This window comes from Scyliorhinus torazame, chromosome 13 (assembly GCF_047496885.1).
Source record: "Scyliorhinus torazame isolate Kashiwa2021f chromosome 13, sScyTor2.1, whole genome shotgun sequence".
NCBI classification, from domain to species: domain Eukaryota; kingdom Metazoa; phylum Chordata; class Chondrichthyes; order Carcharhiniformes; family Scyliorhinidae; genus Scyliorhinus; species Scyliorhinus torazame.
Genome location: NC_092719.1, coordinates 75983334 through 76003764, shown reverse-complemented (window position 1 = coordinate 76003764; position 20431 = coordinate 75983334). Strand labels below are relative to the sequence as shown.

The following is a 20431-nucleotide window of genomic DNA, read 5'->3' as shown; positions in this document are numbered from 1 at the left end:
CTGATAACCTGGAACGTAACCGGACTGAACGGGCCCGGGTGTTCGCGCACCTGAAGGGGCTGAAGGCAGATGTGAAATGAAAATTGCTTATTGTCACAAGTAGGCTTCAAATGAAGTTACTGTGAAAAGCCGCTTCAGGAGACGTACCTGAGGGTGGCGGATCAGGTAAGGTTGAGAAAGGGGTGGGTAGACCAGGTGTTTCATTCGGGGTTAGATGCAAAGAATCGGGGGGGTGACGATTTTGGTGGGGAAGAGAGTGTCGTTCGAGGCGTCGAGCATCGTGGCAGACAATGGCGGTAGGTATGTGATGGTAAGTGGCAAGCTGCAGGGGGAGAGGAGAGGGTGGTGTTGGTCAGTGTATATGCCCCGAATTGGGACGATGCGGGCTTCATGTGGCGTATGCTGGGCCGGATTCCGGACCTGGAGACAGGGGGCCTGATAATGGGGGGGGGATTTCAATACGGTGCTGGACCCGGCACTAGATCGCTCCAGGTCTAGGACGGGTAGGAGGCCGGCGGCGGCCAAGGTGCTGAGGGGGTTCATGGACCAGATGGGAGGTGTGGACCGATGGAGGTTTGCGAGGCCAGGGAATTCTCATTCTTCTCCCATGTCCACAAGGCCTATTCCCGGATTGACTTCTTTGTTATGAGTAGGGCGCTGATTCCGAGAGTGGAAGATACTGAGTACTCGGTGATAGCCATTTCCGATCACGCTCCGCATTGGGTAGACCTCGAGCTGGGGGAGGAGACAGACCAGCGCCCGCTGTGGCGCTTAGAGGTGCAGTTGCTGGCGGACAAGGAGGTGAGCGGGCGGGTCCGAGGGTGCGCAGAGAGGTACCTGGAGGCTAATGACAATGGGGAGGTCCAAGTGGGAGTGGGCTGGGAGGCACTGAAGGTGGTGGTCAGGGGAGAGCTGATCTCCAGTAAGGAGAGGAGGGAGAAGAAATAGAGGGAGAGGCTGGTGGGGGAGATGGTGAGGGTGGACAGGAGGTACGCGGAGGTCCCGGAGGATGAATTGCTTAGGGAGCGGCGCAGCCTCTAGGCCGAATTCGATCTGTTGACCACCAGGAAGGCGCAGGGGGCAGTATATGAATATGGAGAAAAGGCGAGCCGGATGCTGGCGCACCAGCTTTGGAAGCGAGAGGCAGCTAGGGAGATCGGGGGAGTTAAGGATGGGGGAGGGAGCATGGTGCGAAGTGGGGTGGGTATCAATGGGGTCTTCAGGGACATCTACGAGGAACTGTATCGGTCCGAGCCCCCACTGAAGGAGGGAGGAATGGGTCGCTTTCTGGACCGGTTGAGATTCCAGAGGGTGGAGGAGGGGCAGGTGACGGGGCTGGGGGCGTTGGTTGGGTTGGAGGAGTTGATCAAAGGGATGGGAAGCATGCAGGCAGGGAAGGCACCGGGGCCAGATGGGTTCCCAGTCGAATTTTATAAGAAGTATGCGGACCTGCTGGGCCCTCTGTTGGTAGGGACCTTTAACGAGGCAAGGGAAGGAGGAGCTTTGCCCCCGACGATATCTTGGGCGCTGATCTCCTTGATCCTGAAGCGGGACAAGGATCCCCTACAATGTGGGTCATACAGGCCGATCTCACTCCTAAATGTAGATGCAAAGTTGTTGACGAAGATTTTAACCACGAGGATAGAGGACTGTGTGCCGCAGGTCATTCACGAGGATCAGACGGGGCTCGTGAAAGGGAGACAGCTGAGTACGAATGTACTCTTGAATGTTATAATGATGCCGGCGGTGGAAGGGGAGGCGGAGATAGTGAGGCCGATGGATGCGGAGCAGGCCTTTGATAGGGTAGAGTGGGGGTACCTGTGGGAGATGCTGAAAAGGTTCGGGTTTGGGGAGGGGTTTGTCAGGTGGGTTAAGTTGCTGTATGAGGCCCCGGTGGCGAGTGTGGCCATGAACAGAAGGAGGTCAGAGTATTTTCGGTTACACCAGGGGACGAGGCAGGGGTGTCCCCTGTCCCCCCTGCTCTTTGCGCTGGCGATTGAGCCCCTGCCATGGCATTGAGGGAGTCGAGGAATTGGAGGGGGCTGGTGCGGGGTGGGAAGGAACATCGGGTGTCGCTCTATTCGGACGATTTGCTGCTATCTGTGACGGCCCGGTGGGGGGAATGCCAGAGGTGATGAGGATTCTCAGGGAGTTTGGTGATTTCTCCGGGTATAAGCTAAATTATGGGGAAGAGCGAGTTGTTCGTTGTTCACCCAGAGGACCAGGAGAGGGGGATTGGTGAGCTCCCACTAAAAAGGGCGGAGAGGAGTTTCAGGTACCTGGGGGTCCAGGTGGCTAGGAGTTGGGAGGCCCTGCATAAGTTTAACTTCACGAGACTGGTGGAGGAAATGGAGGAGGAGTTTAAGAGATGAGACGTGCTGCCACTCTTCCTGGCGGGTAGGGTGCAGTCAGTTAAAATGACGGTGCTCCCGAGATTTTTGTTCCTGTTCCAGTGCCTCCCCATCCTGATCCCTAAGGGTTAATCGGAGCATTATGGGGTTTGTGTGGGCGCAGAAGACCCCAAGGGTGAGAAGGGTGTTCCTGGAGCGGTGCAGGGATCGGGGGGGGGGGGGGGGGGGGGGGGGGGGGGGGGGTTGGCGCTGCCTAACCTCTGTGGGTATTATTGGGCCACCAAAGAGGTATACCACGAGCCCGATGGTGGCGGCTACCCTCAAAATTTGGGAGCAATGGAGTCGTCACGGGGGAGGTGGGGGCCTCGGTGTGGTCCCCGATACGGGGAACCACCAGTTTGTCCTGGGGAGGGTTGTCGGTGGGTTCCTGAGCTGGCACAGGGCAGGTATTAGAAGGATGGGGGACCTGTTTGTGGACGGGAAGTTTGCGAGCCTGGGTGAGCTGGAGGAGAAATTTGGGCTCCCCCCGGGGAACACCTTCAGATATATGCAGGTCAGGGCATTTGTTCGACGGCAGGTGGTGGAGTTCCCACTGTTGCCATCACGCAGGTTCCAGGACAGGGTGCTGTCGGGGGGGTGAGTTGGAGAGGGGAGGATCTCTGCAACATGTCTGGTGGAGGAGCTAAAGGGTAAGTGGGAGGAGGAGTTGGGTGAGGAGATTGACAAGCGGACGTGGACGGATGCCCTGGGGAGAGTGAACTCTTCCTCCTCTTGCGCGAGGCTCAGCCTCATACAATTTAAGGTGCTGCATTGGGCTCACATGACCGGGGCAAGGATAAGCCGGTTCTTTGGGTGCGAGGACAGGTGTGTTACGTGCTCAGGGAGCCCAGCAAACCACACCCACATGTTCTGGGCTTGCCCAGCGCTGGAGGGCTTTTGGAAGGGTGTAGCGAGGACGGTGTCGAGGGTGATAGGTTCCAGGGTCAAGCCGGGCTGGGGGCTCGCAATATTTGGGGTTGCAGGGGAGCCGCTAGTGCAGGAGGCGAAAGAGGCCGGTATTCTGGCCTTTGCGTCCCTGGTAGCCCGGCGAAGAATTATTCTTCAGTGGAAGAATGCGAGGCCCCCAAGAGTGGAATCCTGGATCAACGATATGGCAGGGTTTATTAAATTGGAGAGGGTGAAATTTGCCTTAAGGGGATTGGTGCAAGGGTTCCTCAGGCGGTAGCAACCGTTCCTAGACTGCCTGGCAGAGCGTTAGAAGATGGTCAGCAGCAGCAGTTGGTTCATTTTTCTTGAGTGGGTGTGTATATTTGCTTTTGTGTTGATGATGGCTGTTAATTTATTATTGATGTATACGGGGGGGGGGGGTTGTTCTTTTCTTTCTGTATTTTGTTGTTGATATTCTGTGAAAATTTGAATAAAATTTTTTTTTTAAACGGTGAAATTTGAGGGCACTGTATTTATGAACACAACGAGCATAAGAGTGGGTTATTTAGAAAATGACCAGTCACGACCTGAACAATTATTATTTATAATTTTGTATTTCTAGCCACCAATTGAATGTGCCTGTTATTGTGACTAACTTGTGCTTTCCCCATTCATTTTCCTTTTCAGATGTTCACTTCAGTGAGAGTGTTCCGGTTGAACAATGTCACTGGTCTCACATCACATGGGCTCAATAAAGCTTTTAGTGATCTTTGTGAAAATCTGTTGAAGGTAAGAGGCTGAAAATAATGAGGGGAAAACAACATCAGCTATAATTTATACCCATGTAGTTGCTTTGACATTGAACGCTTTGAGGCATTTTTCATGAGATGTGAGAACAAAACACTTGTGATGATTGGAAGATGTTAGGATTATAAGTGTAGTGGGCAATGTATGGGTTAAAAGCCTGGGGTTAGTATGTGTTTGTTTAAAAAAGGGTTCTATTCTGCAGGACCTGGGTGGTTTTAGCAGCCAGCAGGTGAAATTGACAAAGGCATTTGTTATTCTGATTGGGCTAATGCATAGTGGTTTGCCTGAGGAAGTCCTTGGGGAGTGAGTGTGCTTTGCTGCCTGCAGCGATAAGTTGTTTTTGAGCTTGGGGAGATTAGGTCCATTCTGGGTGGAGCCAAGGAAGTCAGAGACAATTTTCTGAAAGCATGAGAGAAGGAGTTGATGGAGAAACTTTGGAGAGAGGAGTTGCTTTCTGATCTGCCTGATGAGTCTACAATTCCCCCATAGCAAGATAGATTGAAATCTGTAAGTTCATTTCCTTGTTTAATGGGAAGTTGAGTATTTGTCTTTACGGTGTAAATTGTAAGCTGTTCTTTTTGGGTGTGAAATTAAAATGTTTGATATTGTAATTATAATAAAGTTTTGTGGCCATTATAAAGAATTGGGCCAGCCAGGACCTGGGCCTTGGGCCAATGTGCCAAAGGGGAGATGGTGTCATAACCAGCAGTAGTACTTCGCTTGATGGTTTGTCATACCTTGTCCAACTCCAGGGTGGTAAAGGATCCCAATCTGGAGTTGTGCTGCCAATGGAAAGATCTCCACACACTCCAGGTTTGTTCCTTCACCCTTTTTTTTCCCAGCAGTGCTCTTCCCATGTGAACAGAGAACAAACAAATAACAAAGAAAAGTACAGCACAGGAACAAGCCCTTCGGCCCTCCAAGCCTGTGCCAATCTTGGTTCCCTAACTTAAAAAATACCTTCTGCCCTTACTCGGTCCATATCCCTCTATTTCCTCCTGATTCATGTACCCATCGAGATGCCTCTTAAATTTGCAAATGTGCCCGCTTCTAGCACATCCTCTGCAACGGGTTCCAGGCACCCACCACTCTCTGGGAGATGACTGACTACCTAATTGACATTAACAGATGGGCAGCTTGGCATTGATGGTTACTGGGCTGCTCCAAGGTGGGGTAGAAATCTCCAACATTTCTGATTTGAGTGAGTGATGTCCAGGTTCTTTGTTGCCTCTTCCCATCTTGCCCAGCGAGTACAATCCATCCAATTAGATGGTTTGCCATAATAAAATCTGAATTAAAAACAGAAAATGCTGAGGGGAAACTGGAGAGAAAAACAGAGTTAACATAGAGTCTGATATCGCTTCTTCAGATAGTTTGCCATATCCGGGTCTCTGGAAAAGTCAGGGAAGCAGACTCCTCTTCCAGGCAAGGTATATACATTGGACAATATCCCCTTGGAATGGTTCTGGTGACTGGTTTATAGATGGCTCTGCAGAAGTGACTGTATTCCAGCTCTAGATATTGTCATTGGAATACTTTGTACCAACATCTTGCCATATTCCTCCCAGTTATCTTTTTGCAGGTTCCACCACTGCTTCTTTGAGCTTGTGTCGATGGTTGTTAAGTCCATTGTGGATCAGACTGGGGCTGTTTAGCACAGGGCTAAATTGCTGGCTTTGAAAGCAGACCAAGGCAGGCCCGCAGCACGGTTCAATTCCAGTTCCAGCCTCCCTGAACAGGCGCCGGAATGTGACGACTAGGGGCTTTTCACAGTAACTTCATTTGAAGCCTACTTGTGACAATAAGCGATTTTCATTTAATTTCATTCATGTGTTGACTGTGTGGAAAGTTGGGCAGGACCTGCATAACACTGGAAATGAATTACTGTATACTGAGCTGACCCAAATCAGGAGAGCAGTAACATTTCCACCCAGCAGAGGCGGAAGTTCTAGGCTGTACCAGGTTTCAGACTTGTTCATAGAGCCATAGAACCTGGAACTTCCGGTGGGGGCCATGGTGTGAGTGGTCACACACAGGGCAGCTCCTGCTCGAAGGCTTTGGAAAGAGCTTTTTTTTTAAAACCCGATATTGGGTGGAATTTTGATGAAAAAGTTGAAGGTAGAAGGAGTAGTTTCCCCCAGGAGTGGTATGTCCGCTGGTTATCAAACCCAGCAGAAGACGGTGAGAGACCTGACCAAAGAGTTGGAGGAAACCTGTGGCACAGCAGGTGGTGTAAGAATGGCGGCGGGGGGGAGGGGGCTGGTGCAAGGTGGAAATCCCCAGATGGAGCAGTGATAGCTTTTATTAAGGAGGAATTCCACCAGCAGAGGAAGGAAATGCAGGAAGATCTCTCAAAGGCCATCGAAGGAGCTGTGGCACCCTGAAGAGTTTGATGGAACGGGTGGAAAAGTACTTGGAGGTGCAGGGGTTGCAGATTTGAGAGATCGAAGGAGTGATATCGGACCATAGAGATTCCATGAAATAACCTTTGTTTTCTGTGGCTCTTTGCATCCCGTTTCCCTGGGTTTCTGTGGCTACGACTCATCTTTCATTCTCTCTCCACAGTATAAATATTTCATAAATATGAGTTAAGGAGCTCAACAGAGGGGTTTACGAAAACGTGGGGGAAATTTGAGGAGCTGTTCGTCACTGAGGGTGGGTGGTGAAAAAGTTGGACTAACTATAATTGATTGTTGGGAAATATGTTTTCCGGGGTGTTTATTTGCTGTAACCTGTTTTGATACATGTTTGTAATAAAATACATTTTTAAAAAAAGAATCATAGAATCTCTAAAGTGCAGAAGGAGGCCAATAGACCCATCGAGTCTGCACAGACCCTCTGAAAGAGCACCCAGTCGAGGCATATTCTCCCACCCGATCTCCGTAACCCCACCTAACCTGTACATCCCTGGATACTAAGGGACAATTTTAGCATGGCCAATCCATCTAACCTGCACATTTTTGGACTGTGGGAGGAAACCGGAGCACCCGGAGGAAACCCACGCAGACAATAGGAGAACATACAAACTCCACACAGACCAGGCCGGAATTAAACCCGGGTCCCTGGAGCTGTGAGGCAGCAGTGCTAAGCACTGCCGCCGTGTTGATTTTGATTTACTGGGAGGATCATTGGCTTCCCCAAGGTGGTGCAACAAGAATGCTGATCCATTGCTATCCTGTGACGAGGTGAAGTTATGGCACAATAAACAATACAGTGGTGCTGTACAATTTTAGATATATTTTGCATGAAAATGATGTCATAGCTATGTTTTGTCTGACTATCTGATCAATTAAGTGTTTTCCCTAATTTTCCAGACGCTGTATTTTAAATTACGATCCATGGTACCTTGCTGTCTTTGTCATGTGAATTTCAACGTCGCATTACCAGAGGATGAATTAATCCAGGTACGTTTGATAAATGGCCGACATTGACAGTATTGTTTCCTGATCCAGCCTCCATAATTAGGTTGTGGCTATGACTCACATTTGGTTTATTTTTATAGGTTGCAGTTACAGCTGTTGCAATAACATATGACAAGGACCAAGCCCAATACGTGACTAAGGTTTGCACAGACAAGACCATCCTGAAAGGTGAAGTATTTCATGGTCAAGATATAATATTGGTTACTAAATAAGAGTCAGATTCAATGCTAATGATTTCTCAATGTGATCCAGAAACACTTGAATATTGGTACTCAATGTACCAAAAAAGTTGCTTGGATAGCTTATTCTTTAATTTAGTGTCACCACATCATGTAAAATTTGGAAATAGTCATTTACAATCAAGTTCTGATCTGTGAATCCAAGGTTTTGTTTAAACCCTTGAAGAGATAATGATCCCCTCTGTATAATTGTTTAGTTTATTCATTTTTGATTTTGTGGCTAAATCTGGGAGTATACAATTGAATTTTAGCATCGAAGAAACTTTTTAATTTAGCGTACCCAATTCATTTTTTCCAATTAAGGGGCAATTTCATGTGGCCAATCTACCTACCCTGCACACCTTTTGGGTTGTGGGGATGAAACCCACGCAAACACGGGAGAATGTGCAAACTCCACACGGACAGTGACCCAGAGCCGGGATGGAACCTGGGACCTCAGCGCCGTGACACAGCAATGCTAACTACTGCGCCACCGTGCTGCCCACTCAGAAGGACCTGGTTAAAAAAACCTACCCGAACCTTTATACAACTGATAACATCAGTTCCCATTTCCAAGTTCTCTAGGTAGTTTTGCAAGTTAAAAATTCTCATAACTTGCTTAGTTTACCCTATATTTATTTCCACTATTACCGCACACTGTAGTTCAGAGACTCAATTTTTCTGCTGTATGTTTGCTGGTGATCATTCACATCGGAAGAAAAAAACTTTGTAGTCTACAGTGTAAAATTTCTGTAATGTATTGTTTGAGGTACTGTAACGTTTTCACTTAAATTGTGGCATAGAATGTTTCACTCATTTGGTATTCTTTTAAAAAAATAAATTTGGAGTACCCAATTCATTTTTTCCAATTAAAGGGCAATTTTAGCGTGTTCAATCCACCTACCTTGCACATCTTTGGGTTGTGGGGTCGAAACCCACGCAAACACGGGGAGTCACGGGGACAGTGACCCAGAGTCGGGATCGAACCTGGGACCTCGGCGCCATGAGACTGCCGTGCTACCACTGCGCCACTGTGCTGCCCTGTCATTCGGTATTCTGAGCGCAATGTAAAATGTATTGTCTATAGAATCAATTTATATTTTTTATAATGGAAGGCATTAAGGCAATATCCAAAGCAATCCCAAAGTATCCAGTGGTGCTGCCCAGGGTCCTTGTTAAGCCCACTGCTCTTGTTGACCTGGACTTGGGTATACAAGGCGATGCAGATGACATGAAACTTGAAGATGTAGTGAAAAAATGAAGACGATAGTGGTAGATGTCAGGAGGACATAGATAGACAAATGAAATGGGCAGACGTATGACAGATGCAGTATAACACAAAGAATCATGAAATAATGCAGTTTGAAAAGAGATACAATAAAAATCATATGGTACAATTGAAATAGGTGTATAAGATCACTGAGACCTGGGATTGTGTGAACACAAATCTTTGAGCCAGCAGGATAAATTGAGAAAGCTGTTGGAGAAGAATACAGGATCCTTGGCTCTATAAATAGAGGTGTAAGGTACAAAAGCGGTTAGGCCTCAGTTTTAGAGTATTGTACCAAAACGGGGCACCACACTTCAGGAAGCTCCTCAAAGCTTGAGTATGTAAAGGAGATTTACAAGAATGCAAAACTTCAATTATCTAGAGAGACTAAAGAAGCAGGGATTTGTTCTCCTTGGAGCAGAGAAGGTTAAGGGGAAATTTAATAGAGGTATTCAAATATTTTGATATTGAGTAAATAAGGAGAAATTGTTTCCAGTGGCAGACAGGTGTGTAGCCCAGAGGACATAGATTAAAGCTGTTAGTAATAGAACCAGAAACATGGTGAGAGGAAATATCTTTACACTGAGTTATGATCTGGAACGCAGTGTCTAAAAGGTTGTTGGAGGGAGATTTAGTAAAACTTTCAAAAGGAATTGTATAAAGACTTGAAAGAAAAGAAAATTGCTGGGCTACGTGCAATGGGCATAGAAGTGGGATCAATTGGATAAGTCAAAGTCAGTACAATCACATTGGGTTAAATGGATTCCTTCTGTGCTGCATTCTTCTATGATATTTGTTCAACTGGTCATGAAGCAGTATTCCTCACAATTTTGATTTCCTTAAAAATCTTCACTTAATTGAAATTAATTGTTTCTGTTTCATCATTGATCTAAAGCTTCTGTAGAAAATGAAGACCAACTCCAGTTTACTTTGGAACTCTGCATGGAATCGCAGTCCAGTCAATCTGCGCTGCACTTTTCACCTTGTAAGACTGTAGGTAAGGCAGTGTACTGCACATCGGAGATTTAAAAGCAATTTAAATGGAATATTTTTGTGATCCAAATGCATGTTAAAGGCCTATAACATCATTATAGTACCACATTTCACTCCAGAATTGTTAGAAACTGTTCTTCCAAGTGGCCGGTTTCCACAATGGTGAAATCCAGTTAAAAGCATTCATTTCAAGTCCCAGTCTCTGTAAGTGTTTATTTTTGAATCTTGCCCAGCAGATCAATGTGGAAAATGTGGCCAGGTGAAGAAAGATGTTTTCTCTCTCAACGGTTAAATATAATTTAACCGATGAACGATAATGCGATTGATACTAGGATGCCTGTAGATTGTACCAACCTTGTCTTCGTGAGAAGGGATATGCTTTAGAGCAAAGAAGGAAAACCTTGCCTTATTAAAAATGTGTTTAATCTTGCAGACGTAGCTTTATAAGATGCTTTAAGGCAGTGTTTTCCAAACTTTTTTGCCCGGGACCAAAATTTACCAACCGGCCAACCTTCGTGACTCACCATTTTTGCTTCTCTTTTTTGTGACAGGAGAGCCTGCTTGGTACTCACGATTTCACTTGCTTTGTCATTCAATGTTACATTTCTGCTCAGGACATGGCCCGCCATGTCTAGTCTTCAAATAAGACCATAAGACATAGGAGCGGAAGTAAGGCCATTCGGCCCATCGAGTCCACTCCACAATTCAATCATGGCTGATTTCAACTCCATTTACCGGCTCTCTCTCAATAGCCCTTAATTCCTCGAGAAATCAAGAATTTATCAACTTCTGTCTTAAAGACACTCAACATCCCGGCCTCCACCGCCCTCTGTGGCAATGAATTCCACAGACTTTGAAGTTTTGAGGGTTTTAATCTTTTATTTGCCAGTACTTCCCTGTATATAACACACATGAACTTTGCCTCCTGCTTTCCAATTAAGGGGCAATTTAGCCCCTGAATTGGAAAAATGAACTGAATATTCTAAATTTATTTTAAAACAAAGAAAAAAAATTCAGCTTCTCCTTAATGGGTTGTTTACCAGAGGCCCTGGAGCTCTCACCAGCATTGCTGGCAGCTACAAAATGGAGGAATCTCTTGCGTCCAGAGGACTAACATCAGTGTATGGGCTGCATGGCCTAGTCTCTGCCGCCGCTTCTGGAGAGAAGACTCCGGAATCTGCTCCTGGGTCAACGCGCTGAGGTCAGGAGGAGGCGGTCTGCCTCGCTCCGCTCTGGTCCTGCGCACTGCTGAGGCCGGGGGGTGGGGGGGGGTGGCGAGGGCAAGGGAGTTTGTCCGCCTGGCCAGGTGCCATCCTCCAACAGTCGCATCCATGCAGCCCATGCCACCTGGCTGGGGGAGGGGGGTACGGGCAATAATGACATGTCGTCTCCCGCCCCCTCCCCCCGCAGGCCGTCATGTTTCCTGATCAGCCAGCGATGTTGGCCGCCATGGCGGCAGCCGCTATTCTCCATGTTGCCCTGGAGGAGGAGGAGCATGCCAGACAGGTGGCGCAGGCTGCCGCAGAGGAGCATGCCGCAGAGGGGCAGGCGGCAGCCGCCCAGGCGGAAGGGATACCTGCCCGACAGGACGAGGAGGGGGAGCACGTAGTGGAGGAGGAACACGAGGAGAGGTAGGATGACGTCGCGCCGCCACGGTAACGGAGGCACCCGAGGAAGCCCCATGTGTACTGGCCCCGGTTGTCGTACCAGGACCTCACGGACCGGGAATGCAGGAGGAGACTTCGGATCAGCCGGGAAACCGTGGCACACCTGGCACCGCGTGGCACTGGGGGGGACACCCTCTCCCCGTGTCCGTCAAGGGTACGGTGGCCCTGAACCTTTATGCCATGGGGTCATTCCAGATGCCAGGTGGGGACATGTCCGGCATCGCGCAGATATCGGATGAACATCCAGGTGGTCTGCGATCACCGCATGATTATCCTGGGCCCGGTACCTGGGAAGTGTACATGACTCATACGTGCTGTCGCGGTTTACATCCCCGGCATGTACGAGGGACGCCACCCCCGGCTGAGGTGCTGGTTGCTGGGCGACAGGGTTTCCCGTTGCGGTCGTGGCTGATGGCGCCTATACGGAGGCCACAGAATGACGCGGAGAACAGCTACAATGATGCCCTTGCAACGACAAGGGGTGTGATAGAGAGGTGCTTTGGCGTGCTCAAAATACGTTTCAGGTGCCTGGACCTCTCTGGGGGCGCTCTCCAGTATCCGTCAGGTAGGGTCGGCCGCATCATTGTGGTGTGCTGCGTCCTGCACAACATAGCCCAGCAGAGGGGCGATGTTCCGCAGGCAGAGGAGCGCAGAGTGGAGGAGCAGCAGGAAGAGGCGCAGTCCTCCCCAGATGAGGGGGATGGGGACAATGGTCTGGGCAGACGGGCTAGTCATGGGCGGGTGGCTGTCCACCGTTACCGACTGGGCCAGCGGGCACGGGACAAGCTGATAGCCGCCCGCTTCACAGACTAGGGGGCGTAGGAATCGGCGAGTATGGCCGCACACCATGGCAACACCCGAACAACCCCCCCCCCCAAACCACACCCACCCCCACCCGCATGCACACCACCCCTCCATTGCAGATCCACCTGCGCACAACGGCCGGGCTCTCACGGACGCCATTGGAAGCGTGTCTATTGCAGGCCATGGAGGATGATGACAACCCGCTCTGCAATGAGCTCCTGGCTCCACATCGTTGGACGATGTCTGACCCATGGCCACAGTACCACCATCCACCCGGACCATCCCTGCATGCGGCTGTGACACTGCAGCGCACGGTCCCATCCTCTGCCCGGGGGGATGGTGAGGGCGGCCCAGGAGGAAGGGGGCAGACTCACCTGAGGCCGACGTAAGACCACCCCTCACACACACACTGGCGCTCAACGTACATGACACCCCCGCATGCTTCGGTCAGAGCACAAAGGCAGCTTCTGTAGGTGTTAATATGATTTTAATAACAAACCGTGCATACACGTGCCCTCGCCCCTAAAACTCGTCTGTGCCCTGCACCCGTGCCAACTTACTCAGTGTCTAATTGTTTGGCCTTACGGGCCCTTTGACTACGCCTGGTTCCCCAGACGGTACAGCAGAACTGGAGGTGGACTCCTGCGATTCCTGCCCTCTGACTCGGGATCCATTTGGCGGCCGTTTCCTGGGGCGTCCTGGCCTAGATGGGCCGGGCTGCGGCCTGGGCGACTGGGATGGCGAGCTGCCTGCCTGTCCTGCCCGTTGCCCACCCGATGCACCTAGGACGGAAGGGGGGGGTCCGAGGTGCTACAGTGTTCCTGGACCGCCCCTACAGGGGGACCAGGGACGGGCGCCAGCAACTCTTCCTCCCTCGGGGTGCCCATTGGCCCCCAGGCCTCTATATGGGTCGGGGGTGAGAACGGACCGGCCATCCGACGCCCCTCCGACACCTGGCGCTGCCAGTCCTGGAGGCCCGTACTGGTATCGACAAGGGTCTGCAGGTTTGCAGCCATGGAGCTCGGAGTTGGCCATCCCTGTCTGACTGTGCGACGCCGGCTAGCACATGGGCAATGGCGCCGATGCCCTCAGCGATGGACGGCTGAGACTGGGCCATGGCCTGCAGGGATTGGGCTATTGCCTGCTGAGACTAGGCCATGGCTTGTTGAGACAGGACCACGGCGTTGAGCGCCTCTGCCATCTGCCGCTGGCGCTGGCTCATGGCCTCCTGTGAGAGGGCAGCCATGTCCTGGGCCACAGACGCCGCCTACACGGAAAACCCGAGGCCTCGCATACTGCTCCCCATGTCTGACACCGTCGCACCCATTGCCTCCACCGCGGACGCCACCCGTGCGGTGTCGGCCTGGGTGGCGCGCATGACCCGCACCATTCCCAGCTCCTGGACGCGGGTGCACTCCTCCACCTGCGACTGCAGCCGCTGCAAGCCGACCGTCACCCTCTTCACTCATCCCAGGTTCGGTGGTTGCATCGGGGCTATGGGTGGGCGTGGTAACTCCAGGAACCCGGGATCCATCTGGGCGGCAGATGTTCACTTGCGCTAGGGTGCCCTCCGACCTCCCGGCCCCTCTGCTGCTCCTATCTCCATCTGCTGTACCTGTACGGCTGTGTTGTGCGCACCAGTGAGTGTACCAGACGCCTCATCACTGAAGTGCCCAACCGAGGTGAGTGTTTCTGCGATGGTGGAGGGTGTTGGAGTCAGCAGAGGCGTTGTGTCGTGCGCATCGTCCGACTCTGAGTACATGTTACTTTGGGTTGGCGGTTCGTCTCCACCCATCCACTCTGTGTCACTGTCCTGTATTTCGGTTTCCTGGGTAGGGCTGTCCTGGGTAGGGCTGTCCTGGGTAGTGGTTTTGTGGCTTGGCTGCGACGGGGGCCTGCGGCTGCCCCCTCGTTGCTGGGTGGCACACGCCTGCGCGCCGCACCCGCATGAGAAGGGGGCGTCGTCTCCCTATTGCTCCAGGTCTCTCCGTCTCCTGTAGTCGCCGTGGGGCATCCTGTGGGCGTCGCGTGCCAGGGGGCCTGGGTATCTCCGTATCCCGTGGTCGCCCTGGGGCATCCTGTGGGCGGTCGCATCTGCGGGGATGGATGCCTCGACGTTTGCTCCTGCAATACACAATGAAGCATGCATGGTTAGACACGCAGGCGGTGATATGGGGAGCAGTGATATGGGGAGGGGGGATATGGGGACGGGCTGTCGGTGGCTCACTTGCTGGTAGGCCCCGACCTCTGCATCGACAACCTCCCGGTCCTCGGGTCCGCCAGCCAGTTCCAGGGCCCTTTCCTCATGTACGGTGAATGGCCTCTCATCAGCTGCCACCTCCCTCCACAGACGCCGGCTGAGGCGTGGGGCGACCCTGCGGCCGTGTCCGGGGTACACGGACTCCCTCCTCTCCGCCACTGCGTCCAGGAGCGCCTCGATGTCGCGGTCCTGGAACCTCGGGGCTGCGCGGCAGGCGGCCATCTTATCGGGTCTTCCGGGGTGGGGGAGGGGACGCATCTTTTGAGCCGTCAATGTCGGGTGACACCATCGTGAATGGCATCACGCCGCTGCTAGCCCATTCGGGGCCGGAGAATTTGCGTTGTTTGGGGGGCCCGACGCCGGAGTGATCCGTGCCGATTTTGGCGCCGGGTCCCGGACATCGCACCAGTTTTCGGAGAATCCCGCCCATGATCCCAATTTGGAATGTTGACTTTTTGAGCTGGCCCATGTGAAGCCCAAATCACAATCTTCTAACATTTTTAAATTTTATGCATATTAAATAGTTCTGTATGAGACCTGGAATGACAACCCAATTTATTTGTTCTGCATGTTGGAAATGGTCGGCTCTGCAACAGTGCACCCACTGCAGAAATGACCTAGCCATCCAAAGTGAGTTATGTATTAAAAAATCCAAATCTGCATGGCTGGATTTTCTGAGTGCATCATTGAGAAAGCCTCAATCAGTGAAAATACATGCACCATATCACTACTTGCTGTACTTGGAACAAATTTGTTCCTGTTTTTATTCTTTGTTCATGGGATGTGGGTGCCACTGGCTAGGCCAGCATTTATTTCCTGTCCCTAATTGCCCTTAAACATGTGGTGATGAGCTGCCTTGAACCATTACAGTCCATGTGTCATAGGTGATTCACGGTGCTGTTAGGAAAGGAGTTTCATGATTTTGACCCAGTAACAGTGAAAGAACAGCTTATAGCCCAAGTCAGGATGGTGAGTGCCAAGGAGCGGAATGTGCAGGTGGTGGTGTTCCTTTGTATCTTCTGCCTTATCCTTCTAGGTGGTAGAGGTCACGTGTTTGGAAGGTGCTGTCAGAGAAGCCTTGTTGTGTTTCTGCACCCACTGTGTGTCAGTAGTGGAGGGAGTGAAAATTGAAGATTTGGGCGGGGTGCCAATCAAGCAGGCTGCTTTGTCCTGGATGGTGTTGAGCTTCTTGAGTATTGTTGGAGCTGCACTCACCCAGCCAAGTGGAAAATATTCCATCACACTCTTGACTTGTGCTTTGTAGATGGTCGACAGGCTTTGTAATCAAGAAGTGTGTTACTCTCCGCAGAATTCACAGCCTCTGAGCTACTCTTGAAGCCACAGTATTTATATTGCTTGTCTGGTTAAGCTTCTGGTCAATGATAACTCCCAAAATGGTGATAGTGGGGGATTTAGCAATGACAATGCCATTGAATGCCAAAGGGAAATGGTTAAATTCTGTCATTGTCTGGCACTTGTTTGGCATGAATGTTACTTGCCACTTATCAGCCCAGGCCTGTATATTGTCCAGGTCTTACTGCATATGGGCAAGACTTTTCACAGCTTCATTGCAGTGTTAATGTAAGCCTACTTGTGACACTAAAGATTATTATTATTACTGCTTCAGTATCTGAGGAGCCCTGAGTGGTATTGCACATTGTGCAGTCATCAGTGAACATCCCCACTTCTGACCTAATGATGGAAGGAAGGTCATTGATGAAACAGCTAACGATGGTTGGGTGTAGGATACTGCCCCAAGTAATTCCTACAGTAATGTCCTGGGACTCCGATAATTGATCTCCAGCAACTACAGCCAAGTTCCGTTATGCTAGGTACGACTCCAACCAGTGGAGGGTTTAAAAAATATGTATTTTATTACAAACTTGTAACAGTGGAGGCTTTTACCCCTAGCTCCCATTTTCTTCAGTTTTGCTAGGGCTCCTTGATGCCATACTCTGCCAAATGCATCCTTGATATCAAGGGCAGTCACTCTCATCTCACCTCTGGAGTTCAGTTCTTTTGTCCATGTTTGAACTAAGGCTGTCATGAGGTCAGGAACCTAAACTGAGTGCCAGTGAGCAGGTTCTTGCCCAATGAGTGCTGCTTGACATTGTCACATTGCTGATGTTTGGCTTTGTGATGCTTGGGTCCTCCAGAGAAGGCCGAGATGGATCATCCACTTCGCACTTCTGGATGAAGATTGTTGCAAATTCTTCAGCCTCATCTTTTGCACTGCTGTGCTGGGCTCCCCTATCATTGAGAATGGGGATATTTCTGGAGCCTCCTCCTCCAGTGAGCTGTTTAATGGTCCACCACCACTCACTGCTGGATGTGACAGGACTGCAGAGCTTAAATCTGATCTATTGGTTGTGGGATTGCTTAGGTCTGTCTGTTGCTTGCTGCTTATGTTTGGCATGCAAATAGTCTTGTATTATAGCTTCACCAGGTTGACAGTTAATTTTTAGGTGTGCTTGGTGCTGCTCCGGCGTGCCCTTTTGCACTCTTAATTGAACCAGGCTTGTTCCCTTGTCATGATAGGAATAGTGGAATGGGGTCTATGCTCGGTCATGGGGTTACAGGTTGAGGTTGTATACAATTCTGCAGCTACTGATGGCCCACAGCAGCTCATGAATGCCCAGTTTTGAGTTGCCAGCTCTGTTCGAAATTTGTCCCATTTAACACAGGGATACTGCCACACAACACGATGAAGGGTTTCTGTCATGCTGGTTCCCTCACCAGCTGCCGGAGGCATAGTCGAGCAGCTATGTCCTTTAGGACAAGGCCAGACCAGTCAGTAGTGGAATGACCAAGCCACGTTTAGTGATGGACATTGAAGTTCCCCACCCAGAGTACATTTTGTGCCCTCAGTGCTTCCTCAAAGTGGCGTTCAACATGGAGGAGTACTGATTCATCAGCTGAGGGAGGTTGTAATTACCAGGAGGTTTCCTTGCCCATGTTTGAACTGATGCCATGATAGTTCATGGGCTCCAGAGTTAATGTTGCGGAACCCCAGGGCAACTCCTCCTGACTGTATACTATGGTGCCATTGTTACAGATGCCTGGTCGGACCTCAACAATGACGAAGATACTGAACCAGATGCATAACATTTTTAAATTTTTCTGTGCAGAAAAGATGGATTCATTCCGGGAGTGATAATAAGAAATTGGGCAGTGTTATTTTACAAACAAAACTTTATTAAAACAAAACAAAATAAATCAGTATTTAAACTTTCAAACTTCACAGTTCTAACATTAACAGATTATCTGCAGCTTCTTAAATTTAACATACGAGGTTCCATTAAACAACACTTGACATTAAAATACAGCTCTCATTCCATTTACATATCCAGGCAAAGGCAACACTTTCATTTTGGAAGCAACCTTTCTTCTGTTACGACATTTCTTGCAGAATCCTTTTTTCAAAGCTTTCTGTCTCCGTGGCAGTTTGCATCACCTGTTCCATGGCTGCTTCCATCTTTTAACTAGCATACTTCATGACCTGACTGTCTGCTCTCCACCGCCTTCTGCTTCCAGGTTTCCTAACCTGCCTCCTTGGCTGCCCATCTGCTTCTGCCTTTGTTCCCAAACTCCCTAAGATCCACCCAATCTTTAAAACAAAGCTTCTCCCCATAGGTGGTCAAACTTGAATCAATTCTCGTTATTTTGCTGATAGCCCTTTCCCGTACACACACAAGGCCAGAGCCATGCCATTCATATGTAACTAACTTCCATTGATAGACAATTAGGTCATCAGATTCAGTTAATGGGATAATGCCTGGTCATGCAGGAATGTCGCGCGACGAATGACTATGCGTCCTTTTTGAATCAAATTATGCATCAAACGAGTTTAAGTCTGAATGGGAGCATGTAACTCAGCCAGATATGGGTGTATCCCTTTGAGTTTGGGCTAACAGCATTTTCCTTCAATCTGTTTAAACCTTTACATTATCTGCTTCATTTTTGGACTCCATTTCTGAACCCAAATTTCTAGTATCTCCTTATCATGATACCATCACCTCTGGTTGGTCTCCTGTAACGGTAGGACAGGACATACCCAGGGATGATGATGATGGTGCCTGGGACAATGTCTGTAAGGTATGATTTTGTGAATATGGGTATGTCAGGCTCTTGCGTGACTAGCCTGTGGGACAGCTCTCCCAATTTTGGCACAAATCCCCGGATCTTCATAAGAAGGACTTTGCAGGGTCAACAGGGCTGGGTGTGCCGTTGCCCTTTCTGCTGCCTCGGTCCGTCCGCTTTTGTTCCTTTTTCCCCCAAACTTCACAGTGGTTTGATACAACTGAGTGGCTTGCTTGGACTTTTTAAGAGGGCATTTAAAAGTCAACCACATGGTGTGTCTGGCATCTCAGCCGATCCAGTTAGGACAGCAGATTTTCTTCTCCAAAGAACAATAAATGTATATATTTTTTTTAATTAATTTACGGGATGTGGGCGTTGCTGGTTAGGCCAGCATTTATTGCCCATCCTTAGATGCCCTTCAGAAAGTGGTGGTGAGTTGCCTTTTTGACCCGCTGCAGTCCTTGAGGTGTAGGTACACCCACTGTGCTGTTAGCGATGGAGTTCCAGGATGTTGCCCCAGGGACAGTGAAGGAATGGCAATGTATTTCCAAGTCAGAGTGGTGAGTGATTTGGAGGGGAACCTCCGGTTGGGTTCCCAGGTATCTGCTGCTTTTGTCCTTCTTACATGGTAGTGGTCCTGGATTTGCAAGGTGTTGTCTAAGGAACCGTGGTGAGTTACTGCAGTGCATCTTGTAGATGGTACACAGGGCTGCCACTCTTTGTTGGTGGTGGAGGGTTTGAATGTTTGTGGAAGGGGGAGCAATGAAGCGGGCTGCTTTGTCCTGGATGGTGTTGAGCTTCTTGAGTGTTGTTGGAACTGCACTCATCCAGGCAAGTGGAGAGTATTCCATTATACTCCTGACAGACATTGGGGGGATCATGGGGTGAGTTACATGCCTTAGGATTCCTAGCCGTTGTCCTGCCCTGGTAGCCACAGTATTAAAATGGCTATTCCAGTTGAATTCCTGATCAATGGTAAACCCCAGGATGTTGATAGTGGGGGATTCAGTGATGGTAATGCTTTGAATGTCAAGGGGCATTGATTTGATTCTCTTTTGTTAGAGATGCTCACTGTCTGGCACTTGTGCAGTGCGAATGTAACTTGCCATTTGTCAGCCCAAGCCTGGATATTGTCCAGGTCTTGCTCCATTTGGACATGGGCTGCTTCATTATCTGAGGAGTCGCGAATCGTGCTGAACATTGTGCAGTCAACCGCAAATATCATCACTTCTGACTTTATGATGGAAGGGAGATCATTGGTGAAACAGCTGAAGATGGTTGGGCTTAGGACGTTACCCTGAGGAACTCCTGCAGTGGTGTCCTGGAGTTGAGATGATTGACCTCCAACCACCACAACCATCTTCCTTTGTGCCAGGTATGACTCCAACCAGTAGAGAGTTTTTCCTCTGACTCCCATTGACTCCAGTTTAGCTAGGTCTCCTTGATGCCATACTCAGTCAAATGCTGCCTTGATATCCAGGGCAGTCACTCTCACCTCATCTCTGGCATTCAGCTCTTTTGTCCATGTTTGAACCAAACATATGGCAATCAACAATGATTTCATGGTCACCATTAGAATAGCTTTTCAATATCAGATTAATTGATTGATTTCAAGTTCCTCCACTTGCCATG

The 20431-nt window shown here is 49.7% G+C and overlaps 1 protein-coding gene across 19 annotated transcripts in view; it reads left to right on the top strand.

The window, feature by feature from the left end:
- c2cd5 (C2 calcium dependent domain containing 5) overlaps nt 1-20431 on the top strand; it is a 145805-nt gene that overhangs the window by 101913 nt on the left and 23461 nt on the right. For all 19 annotated transcript variants that reach the window (XR_011934097.1, XM_072471800.1, XM_072471789.1 and 16 more), the window contains 4 exons: nt 3966-4067; nt 7400-7489; nt 7588-7675; nt 9891-9992. Coding sequence is in view for 18 of the 19 variants with exons in the window: in XM_072471800.1 (XP_072327901.1) it covers nt 3966-4067; nt 7400-7489; nt 7588-7675; nt 9891-9992 (382 nt within the window). In the remaining variant the exon portion in view is untranslated. The remainder of the gene's footprint in view (nt 1-3965; nt 4068-7399; nt 7490-7587; nt 7676-9890; nt 9993-20431) is intronic.